At 37.9% G+C, this 10900-nt stretch overlaps 1 protein-coding gene and 1 long non-coding RNA gene across 2 annotated transcripts; one reads left to right on the plus strand and one right to left on the minus strand.

Moving 5' to 3' along the window:
- The first annotated feature begins 2728 nt into the window (after positions 1 to 2728).
- Positions 2729 to 9988, plus strand: LOC143886792 (BTB/POZ domain protein, putative (DUF177)). The gene is made up of 2 exons (XM_077390912.1): positions 2729 to 3363; positions 9221 to 9988. The coding sequence occupies exons 1-2, from the start codon at positions 2843 to 2845 to the stop codon at positions 9603 to 9605; spliced, it is 906 nt and encodes a 301-aa protein (XP_077247027.1). The 5' UTR covers positions 2729 to 2842; the 3' UTR covers positions 9606 to 9988.
- LOC143886793 (uncharacterized) lies at positions 7130 to 7533 on the minus strand. Its single transcript, XR_013253921.1, has 3 exons — positions 7510 to 7533; positions 7377 to 7425; positions 7130 to 7283 (listed from the first exon to the last, which is right to left on the minus strand). It is a non-coding gene; the product is annotated as an uncharacterized LOC143886793 (long non-coding RNA).
- Positions 9989 to 10900: the final 912 nt, after the last annotated feature.

Here is a 10900-nt window from a genome sequence, read left to right on the forward strand (position 1 = left end):
ACATATTTCACCTGATTTACCATTAAAAAAATAATTGTTAGGGGTAAAAATAAGCACCCAATCGTAGACCAACATGAGGTACCAAACACGTCAAGGGTAAAAGGATAATCTGAAAACTTGTCAATTCGGGTAAGTCCCAAGATGCAAATTTCCAAACTCACGAAGACTCTCACTCTATAAAAAGGGAGCTAAGACTCAAAGGTATGTATTCTGAAACCATTATGTGGCTTTCATTACGTTGCTAACGAAAGCATCAGAGAACATCCCTAGAGCCCTCGGCATATTTGTCCAGATTATTTTTTAAAAAATAGGTAAGCATTTTTCTGGAACGTATTTACGTATCCAAATGCATCCTAAATCCTTCTAGGTAGAAACTTTTCCAAGTAAAAATCTTTCATCAATGAACTTTGAAAAAAAGAAAAAACAAAGGTGGATGAAATATTTTTAATGGGAAAAATTTTCACTGCTAAAAACTTTTTCAATAGAAAAAGAAATCCATGAAATAAGTTTTCAGTGTAGGCTGTAGCCAAAGGTGGATGAAACATTGAAACCTACACCCAACTTGATCGGACAATTTATGATGTAGGCTCCACCGCATGCGCGTCCTTATAGATCCACCCTGTTTTATTGGTGACACTCACATCGCACAGACTTTCAATCCAATGTTGGTGTTAGTCTCATCATACACCGAATATTCAGTATAAGTTTTTAGCAATAGCTCGACCTAACCTAACCCAAGTTGCACCCCAAAAGATGACCGAGAGAAAATGGTGAAGTGACTCCCCCACTGCCAAATCCAAAGTACGGCTATCCCTTTACCAATCAGGCTGCGTTTAGATTGCTGGAATGAGGAACTAGAGTAGGATTAGTATACTGATTCCTATTTTGATTCTGCTGTAAATGGAAAAGAAAAAAATTTAAAATAAAAAATCTACTTCTAAAAATTTCATTCCTATGGGTGGAACGATTACAATTAATCTCACTAAACTTGGATGATTACAATTAATCTCAAGGTCTGCTTATATAGAGAGCACTTACAAGATAAATAGAGGGGAAATCAAGATAGTTATGAAAGGAAAGAATCCCAATAAAATTTACTTTTCTATTCTCCCTTGCTTGCATCTTCCAATCCACTTGCCCAATTTATCTGGTTGCCTCATTTAGCCAACTTACCCAATCTACCTCCAAGATGATCCAATGGTGAGATCTTAACCCAATCCAACTGCTGGATCCCACATATTCTAACAGAATTGGAATACCACCATTTTCCGCACTTTTAATTCACCCCGGTGTCAATTCTGGCCCGCTTAACCAAATGTTGGAATTTTCCGAGATCGGAATAGGATGCCGATTCTAGCTCCTGATTTCAGCAATCCAAATGCATCCTTACAAAATAGAGCTCTCTCTCTCTCTCTCTCTCTCTCACACACACACACACACACACTTTTTCTCGCAGTTGGACATGAAAAGGAATGTTTGATGATTTGCCCTTGCCCTAATCCGTGGTACAGAATGTGGAGAAGGGACTTGACATTAACTAAATAAATGAAGCTTGGCCCCCTCTATCTATCTTTTCTCTAGCTTATGAGGAGAATTTATATGGTGGGCGACCCTGAAAATTAAAAGGGCAGGGTTTCAGATCAAAAATCAAAGGGGCAGGGTGTCAATTCTGCGGAAAGCCATTCCATGGCTGACTTTTGCATGAAAAAAGGGCTACTTAGTCTCACTTTTTAAAATAGCCTAGCAAATGCCTCATAATATATCAAATATTGAGTTAAAATTGCTCAAATCATACAACCTCTAAATAAAAGGATTTGGATTGAAGACAACTCCCCCGTCACCAACACTATCCTATCCGAGTTCTCGTAGTGCACCAAACCTATCATAGTGCATATTGGCAACCATGAAAAAAAAATTCACAGAATTTTGCTATATGTGGAAATGAGGAAAATAAAAAACCTATTCTAAATAATATTTGTTTCTCTGATTTCTAGTCGAGCTCATGCTCTGCTCACACGCCCCCTTCTCAATTATCTATCTCGCTAGCCCTCTTAGCCCCTTTTCCAGGGCATATAAATATTCCTTGGAATTCTTTTTCGTGGATGCCAAACATGTCCTTAGAATTCTTAATGAATTACAAGAGTAGAAGTCTTTGGCAATACCAACATGACACATGGTGGGGACCACACGATCCACGGTCATCTTGTACATATGCTAGCCGTTAGATAATAACGGGGCGATCAGCTGATTACAAGATATGATAACACTAAGATGAATGCTTAATAAGTTAATATCTAGATGGAAAGCATGGACGGATTCTGGGGGCGGGGGGCGAATTTCTTTTGAAACCCTTATCCTCATCTCAACTGTTTCGAGAATTCTCACCGATTTCGTGCTTGCTTACGTTTCTAGGTAAGAAGGTTTTGAGACTAAAATAAGCATCAAAGGCCCATGATTTTGGTATTTCTACTAAGGGTTTCGTTTGGGGTTTTTTTTTTTCTTTCAATTCAGAGGCGTTTGAAAACGAAACCGAAAACCGAAAATGAGAAAATCTGATGATTTCCAGTGAATTCGGTTTTCCGGTTAAAACCGAATTCGGTTTTCGGTTTCGGTTCGGTTCGGTTACTCACCTATTCGGTTTCGGTTTCGGTTCCAATTTTATGTAACCGAAATATATTCGGTTTCAGCTTTTCGGTTTTTTCGGTTCGGTTTTAACCGAATACGCACCCCTGAGTCATCTCTGTACAAGACTCTATCCTCATCACCATCACATCCATCATCAGCTTCTTCCTCTCTTCTTCGTTTCCCTTAAACCCTAAACCCTAAACCCTAACCGAAATAAATGGCTCTCATCTCCCCTTTCTCTTCTCCATTCCCCGCCCTTTCCACTAAATTCAACCTCTCGAGTTCCGAAATTCGCAAGAAAACAATCTCAAATCCCAATTTCAGTCTTCTCTACTGCAAAACCCCGCGAAAAATCCCATCTTTCTCTTCAAAAATCCCATCATATAAAACCCTAATGCCTTCGAATTCCAGAAATCTCAAACGACTCACCATCTTTTCATCTCTGCGATTTCTCGACGAAGACGTGGGATCCCCATGGGAGGGCGCGATTATTTACAAGAGAGACCCTTCAATCTCACATATTGAGTATTGTACAACCCTAGAGAGGCTAGGGTTAGAGAAACTATCGGCTGATGTGTCGAGATCTAGGGCTGCTGAGATGGGATTGAGAGTGACGCGAGGCGTCAAGGATTATCCGCTCGGGACTCCCGTTCAGATCTCGGTTGATATCACGCGAAAGAAGAAGAAATTGAAGCTTGATGGAATTGTCAGAACTGTGATTACTCTAGGTTGTAATAGGTATTTGATTTTGCTTTATTTGTTTGTTTTGCTTTAATTTTGTGTTCTGCTTATTTGTTTATTTTGTTTCTGGTATTTGATTGTGATTGCTTTGATTTGGTTAGAGATTATTAGACAAGTTAGAATCTGAAATTGTTTACTGTATTAGATTAGTTAGGATGATAGTATCAAATGAGAATGATTGGGTGTTTGTTGTTGTTTTTGCAATTGAGTTTAATTGCTTTACAGGAGTTAGAATCTGAACTTGTTACAGATTATTTTGCAATGCAGATAAATTTAACAATTGTTTTTGGATGAAAATGATGGTGTCAATCCATGTCAATCAATTTCTCGAAGATTAGGTGTTCCACGTTTTTGTTGAGGACTACACTTCGAGTACACAACTCTCATACTTACCCGGTTGGAGTTGCTCTGGATTCATAGTTTTAGTCAGTGATGTTTTGTGTTGATCCATCTACACCCATTTGACAGTCTTTTCCTCTGCATTTTTAACCTATTTTCATAATATAGCTTCATTCCTTCCGGAAATGAAGTAGCCTCCTAAAAAACAAAGTTTCTCGATATAGAGAGCTTCCTAATTTTGAAAGATGCTAAGGGAGAGATTAGCCCAGCATCGAGCGGATTCAACAGAAGCAGAGGTAAGAGCACTTCTAAATTCTAATAGGGGTCGTGGAAGCTCGGACAGTATGTAAATGAGATAATAGAATCAATGAGGGATGTTGTGGAGTTTAATCATGTTCCTAGAAGTGAGAATGATTTGGCCAATAAACTCGCAAAATAGGGGGTGAAAAGGGAGGTTGTGGAGTGCCTGTCATTTAGCAAGACAAACACTCAACTTACCTCATCTTCTGAATCACTTTCCGAACTTTCGCTTGACTCTTCCTTTTTCTTCAATCCTGGCCCTGGTGCACTTTTCGGTACAACTGGTTTCTTTGATCCAGCAGGTCCTTTGGCTACAATTTTCTGTTCACAATACATCATGATCATTGTCAGATATTTTGGTGCCTTTTTTGAGTTCAAGCAGGTGCTTTGGCTACAATATTATGGTCACACTCTCACTGCAATAGATAGTGCAGTAAATCAAGATAACACAACATGACTGTAGAATCAGATTTAGAGGATGGTTGGGTTAGGGTTGACCCTCTCCGACCCAAGGCTCGGGTAGGGTCGAGTTAGGATTGAGGTAATGCCACCTTGGGTTGGGCTAGGGTTGGCTTGCACCCTTAGATGAAAGGACAACACGACCATTTTGAGTTCAAGCAAGTGCTTTGGCTACAAAATTTTGTTCACACTCACATTGCAATAGATAGTGGGGTAGTAAATCAAGATAACACAGCATGGCCATAGAATCAGATTTAGAGGAGGTTTGGGTTAGAGTTGACCCCCCTCCACCCAAGGCCAAGGTTGGGTCAAGGTTATGGTTGAGGAAATGCCACCTCAGGTTGGTCCAAGGTTGGCCCCAATCCGATCTGACCCAACCTGGCCTGAGTTGCACCCCAATATGAAAGAAAAACACCGCCATTTGTGGTGCCTCTACCTGCTAGCTCACTTTAATAAGTCATGGCATTTAGCATGCCAAACCAATCCACTTACCTCATCCTCCGAATCACTTTCCGAACTTTCGCTTGACTCTTCCGTTTTCTTCAACGCTGCACTTTTTGGTGGCACTGGTTTCTTCGAAGCAGGTACTTTGGCTATAATTTTCTGTTCACATTACATCACGATCATTGTTAGATATATTAGTGACACTAGTTTTTTTTATTTCCAGCACGTACTTTGGCTAAAATATTTTGTTGACATTCACATTGCAATCCGTAGTGGGGTAGTAAATAAAGATAACACATCGTGGCTGTAGAATCAAATTTCTTTGACTAGTGGATAAGACAATGGTGAGAACACAATCATTTAACAACCATTGTAGTCCACTTCTGGTGCCTACAGAGATCTGACTTCTAAGCATGGACCATAGCTTGAGAGAGCTAGCAGTTCCAATTTAAAATACAAACCACTTTCCAGTACCATAATAACAAGCTACACATTAATAACAAAAAAATGGTACACATTAGTAATAAACAAATGGTATCAAAATCACCTCGTCCTCATCAGATTCACTCTCTGAATCTGAGCTGTCACTTTCTCCATTCTTTATTGATGCTTTGGCTGATCCATTTTTCGACAATGCAAGTAATTTATTGTCATTCCCACTAATCTTGGCAGCAACTCCCTTCAAGATCAAAATATACGACACAATAAATATGATGAAAGAAGGATAGTCATGCAGGCTAGACATCATGTTACAGACTAGTATTAGGAATTTAAATTATAACATGTTCAGCACATCCTCAATAGATTCACCCCTGGAGAAGCTATTCCATAGATTCACCCCCGGAGAAGCCATCACTTGATTCTTCTTTCTATGAGGTAGATGCAACATGCAAGTAATGTCTTTGAATGAAAGTGATGTTTTTTCTACATTTTAAGAAAACAAAATAACAAAGAGAGCGAGCCTTGGCGCAACGGTAAGGTTGCTCCATTGTGACCTGGCGGTCACGGGTTCGAGTCATAGAACAGCCTCTCTGCAAAGCAGGGGTAAGGCTGCGTACATCTAGCCCTCCCCAGACCCCGCAATGGCGGGAACCTCATGCACTGGGCCGCCCTTTAAGAAAACAAAATAACAAATGATTGAAATGCTTATAGTGCATAACACAGTAGCCTGCAGCCTTAGCACTCACATTGTTCTCGTCTGAACTGCTATCGGAATCGGAACTGTCACTTGATTCCATTTTCTTCTTGAAAACTCCAGCAGAGCCATTCCTAGCTGCAGCTGCCGGTAACTTTTCCGATGGTAGAGCAAGCTTATGTCCAGCTTCCTAGGTTAAATATGTAAAAGAAGACATCATGTCACGCTCATCAATCTAAAACAATGTATCAAGAACTCAATAGTAGTTGAGTGTTTTCATGTAGACTTTAACCAGAAATTCCAAATAAAAACAAAAAAGTGTTGTTGCTTAGACATTCTCTAACATGTCAATCTTTTTAACATGAACAATGGGTGCATTTAAATTTCAAACTCACTTCTTCGTCGTCGGAGTCACTTTCAGAGCTGCTCATAGGTTTTGCTTTCTTAGACAAAGCTCCGACAAGACCAATCTTGGAGACAGTGGTTGGTTGTTTTTTAGCAGATTCCTATAAAAAAAAATAAATGAAAATCAACTATATGTTGGCTTCAATAATGGTTTCAAGATCAAAATGTAACTATGACTACAAAATTAGTTGTTGATTCACTGCTCGCCTCGTCAGAAGATGATTCCTCACTGCTTGATTCTTTTACGGGAGGCTTTGTTGGCTTGGTGGCAGTCTTTTTGGGCACAACTTTAACCTAAAGAGAACAACTTGTTCAATCACTACCAAAAAAGGTAAACGTACAATCTAACTATACAAAACAAAGTATCAAATCCCTTAACTAAGGGGTAAAAAATCCACCATGGTCTACAGTGGATGGGTCAGACAAAATTTTGACAATCGACAGCACTGATCTAACATGTGACATCCCGCCAATATGTAGATCCTTGCACCACATCCAACACATCACATGGGCATGTATTGGTCAAGTTGCATGCTCGAACATGCTAATGTGTCAAGAAAAAAATACAAGCCTAAGGCTAATGCTTTTCTATTCCACCCAATTTAGGTAAAACATTGATAACAAAGAAAGTCTTCCACAGTTGAGCAAACCTCTTCTTCGGATTCTGATGAGCTTAGATCCTCAGAACTACTGGTTTCCTCCTTCTTTGGAGGTGCCTTGAGAGAAGATTTCAATTTCTTGCTATCATTCAGCTTCTGAACAGACTCCATCACGTCAGTCTTTAATTTTTTGGCACTGGCCTGTTTTTCAATAGCTACATCCGCACCTCTCTTGCCTGAATATAGAATAAAACACGTCAATTTAAACTCGTCAGTAAGCACTGTAAATAGAAATCAACAGCCGAGTAAAGAGGAGGAAGAAAAAAAACCCTTTTTTGCAGATTTTGCAGGTGAAACTTCCATGGGAACCGCAGTAACCTGCATTATGCCATCAGAAAAATCATCAAAAAATTCAGGAAAACGAAAAAAATATAAAAAAAAAATGAGAAATGAAAATAGTACCTCGGTTTTGGATTTCTTGCTGGAGGAAATGTGTGTCATTCTTCATGAAAATAACAGAGGAAAGACTTGAGGGCTAGGAACATAACAGAGAACATGACCCTAGATAGGATAGAATGGACGAAAATGATCCATGTAGACGAACCCAACTAGTGTCAGGATTAGACTTAGTCATTTTGAGCCGGGTAGATCCTTTCACCTTCATGAATTTTTTCTAAAGGATTCATTAGCCGACCCCAACTAGTTTGGGACGAAGGCTTAGTTGAGTTGAGTTGAGTTGAGTCATTCTTCATAAGATCGACTTCTCTCTTGCCTATTACGATTCCACTTTAATGTGCTATGAACTATGGAGGTAGCTGTTCCCTTTGGTTTCTTTGAATTTCTTTTTACAACCTGCTGTGCTCTTGTCATTTACAGCCTTGGGTGGTTGGTCCTTCTTGTCCCAAGTTTTGTTCCATTCAGTTTCCTCTCAGTGTATGTAACCATCATGACTATTGTCGTTTTAGAGATAATGCGTTTAGATCTCTGCTGTGTGTAACTTAACTGGAACTATACGCGAAGTCTACTAACACAAAAGCTTTGTTTGATGGCTACTATTTATTCTACTTCTATTGCTAAATGACTCATTCCACTTATGAACAGTTATTACTGGCTAACTTCATAAGTTCAAACATTTACACTTCCAAAATTAGTTCAATGGTTAACTTGTAGTTGGAAGCATTCGTTCGTAGGAGAGACTGTAATGACTCTCTCTCTATACTCACGGCTGTTACTACTATTTGGAATGTTCATTTCTATTCTCAAAGTCTCCTCCAAATTTTTTGGCTCATGCCTAAATAATGCTGAAACTCTTTGATAATTGCTAGCTAAACAAATTTGGACAGTTTAGGTTTTTTTGTGGTATTTAAAATTTAATATTAATATGGAAAGAGGCAATAAAATTTGGCTATCTTTTAAAAAAATATATTAATATGGAAAGATAAATCCCCATTTCAAAATAATTATGGAAAGATCAATTGAATTGAGTTATTTCAAATAGTCAGAATTATGTGTCACACTGTCGCTCCAACAAATTCCGTTTGAACAGAAGCTGATGTCTAGTTTGGGAGTTACTGATTTTGAAACGTGCAAATTTTTTGTTAACTTTTCCTCGAAATTTGTGAACAGTTTTTGTTTTTCTTATTTGAAAAAAAAATCAACAATGATTCACCAACATTTTCATTTCAAGAACAAAATACTCTTTACCAGCCTTGGTCTCTAAGAAGTAGACCGAATACATGAGTTTTCATGAGCTACAACACCAATTACAGGAAAAGAATTGATTTAATATAGGGAAAAGATATCCACCCCTTGTTTTGATAATAACATCCTCACTAAATTAAACTATTCTTGACTGGCTTTTGGTAGCATTTTTGGAATTGTAATAATACCTTTAACATCCTGACTGGACATGTGAAAAATGAAGATACGATCTCCATTCTTAATATTACTATCAGTCCCCGACCTAAATATCCTATCTCCATTGCCCGTGATTCAAGTTAAATGCCTGTCTTTTCTAAAATTCTTGAATGGCAGAAGTCCATGATAACAATTACTGTAATATGGTGATTAATATAATTCATGAATATTATATTTGTTGCTATGCAATGCTGCCCTTGTCTGAGCAACTACTCAACGATTCGTGTTCTGATTTTTTATTCATTTTATATGGAAGGTGTGCTGAGCCAACAGCTGAGTGCATATTCTCCAATTTCACACTTTTGTTAACTGAAGAACCAATAGAAGAACCAGATACTATAAGTATGGGAACAATTTTTGGAGAAGATAAATTCAAAAAAACTTATGGGAGCAGCGAGGATGAAGACGACGAAGATTCAATCGACTTGGATGACCAGCTTTTCTTCCCAGCTGAAGAAAAAGAAATTGATATCTCAAAACACATACGGGACATTGTGCATTTAGAGATTACAATAACTTCAATATGTGACCCAAGTTGTAAAGGTGTGTGTCTCAACTGCGGCACAAACCTAAACAGAAGTAGTTGTAATTGTAGCAAACAGGAGGTCAAGGGCAAAGGTATGGTCCTCTCAGAAACTTGATAAACTAAGGTTGTGTTCTTTTACCCTTCTTGGCAGCACTTCAGCACTTTTATTTGTTGTGGAGAATGAAAAAAATGGAGAATGGCGTTCTACATTTCTCAGACTTCGAACTCTCTTGAGGCGTTTGGCTTTTGATTTGCACCGAATTCTTTGAGCGAAGTGGATTCAATTCAAGCAATTCTGATACTCCCACTCTCTGAAATTCGAAGAATTGAAAAGTGTTGAAGAACATAACCTAAATTCTTTAGCCATGATTGTTATGTAATCCAGGGAGATGGCTAGTGATTTTTGTTGTCTTTTGTATATTTTAGCTTCTATTGTGTGATTAAATATTTGTATTCAAAGCTTTATGAAAAGTAATACAGGAGGATGGTCTACTTAAATTTCTTCCAGACATCTTTAATTCACTTTAGTAATAAGATATGGTGTACATAAAAAATGATAGTGTACACAAAAGGGCATGTTTGGATGGAGGGGAAAAAACTAGGAAATTTGATTTCCATAATTTTCTTTTCCTTGATCCACAATTGGGTTTGTGTTTCTTCTAATTGGGGTGTTTGACATGGGGATAGTCTGCTATGCCCAATCAGAGAGAAATAGTCACAACAACAACAACAAAAATTTAACTATGGAAATTTTCGTTTCATATGCATGTGGAACCAGAAGAGGTCTGCACAAAAGTATTTATGACATGTTGGGATTATTACAATTCATAATTTGATAAAGAATTGTTATCTGTTTCTGGTGTGATCCTAAGTCCCTGTTTAGATTGTAAGAAAAACATTTCTCATGGAAAATTTGCACAGGGAATAGTTACGAAGTTCGGATTCTTGATGATACAAATGTTAGAAAACTTTGGGAAATTTCTGGTAAGAGCTAGGGAAAAATGTTTGTTTAGAGTTAGGAAAAATTTCAGGAAAAAAAAGAAGTTTCTTTGCCCTATTTCCCTTATTTCTCTGTCTTATTTACCACCTGTCTGTCTGTGTATACTTATTTTGTCTGAAGAAAACAAAATTCATGAAGATGGTCAAGTGCATGATTGATTTTGTTAGACCAGGGCTAGAGTTCAGCTTTCATTTTTTTTTAAGTTTTCAGGAGATTTGCAAACATTAAGATGGAAATTTTGGTAAATTTTGAAACAGAAGGCGAAAAATCCGGATTTTCCCAACAAATTTTCAATCATTCAGAGAAATGTTCAATTGGGATCAAAATTAAAATAAATGGGATGATACACAGTTATTGCTCGAAAATTGTATAGCTTTTACCAAAATAGAGAAGAATGATCAGGGAACAGA

This window comes from Tasmannia lanceolata, unplaced genomic scaffold (genome assembly GCF_043159265.1).
Source record: "Tasmannia lanceolata isolate RefF3 unplaced genomic scaffold, GAP_Taslan_0.1 ptg000011l, whole genome shotgun sequence".
Classification (NCBI taxonomy): Eukaryota; Viridiplantae; Streptophyta; class Magnoliopsida; order Canellales; family Winteraceae; genus Tasmannia; species Tasmannia lanceolata.

Coding starts and splice junctions, on each gene's coding strand:
- LOC143886792 (XM_077390912.1), top strand. CDS start 2,843: ATGGCTCTCATCTCCCCTTTCTCTTCTCCATTCCCCGCCCTTTCCACT. Junction 3,364..9,220: donor ATTACTCTAGGTTGTAATAG/GTATTTGATTTT, acceptor TTTATATGGAAG/GTGTGCTGAGCCAACAGCTG.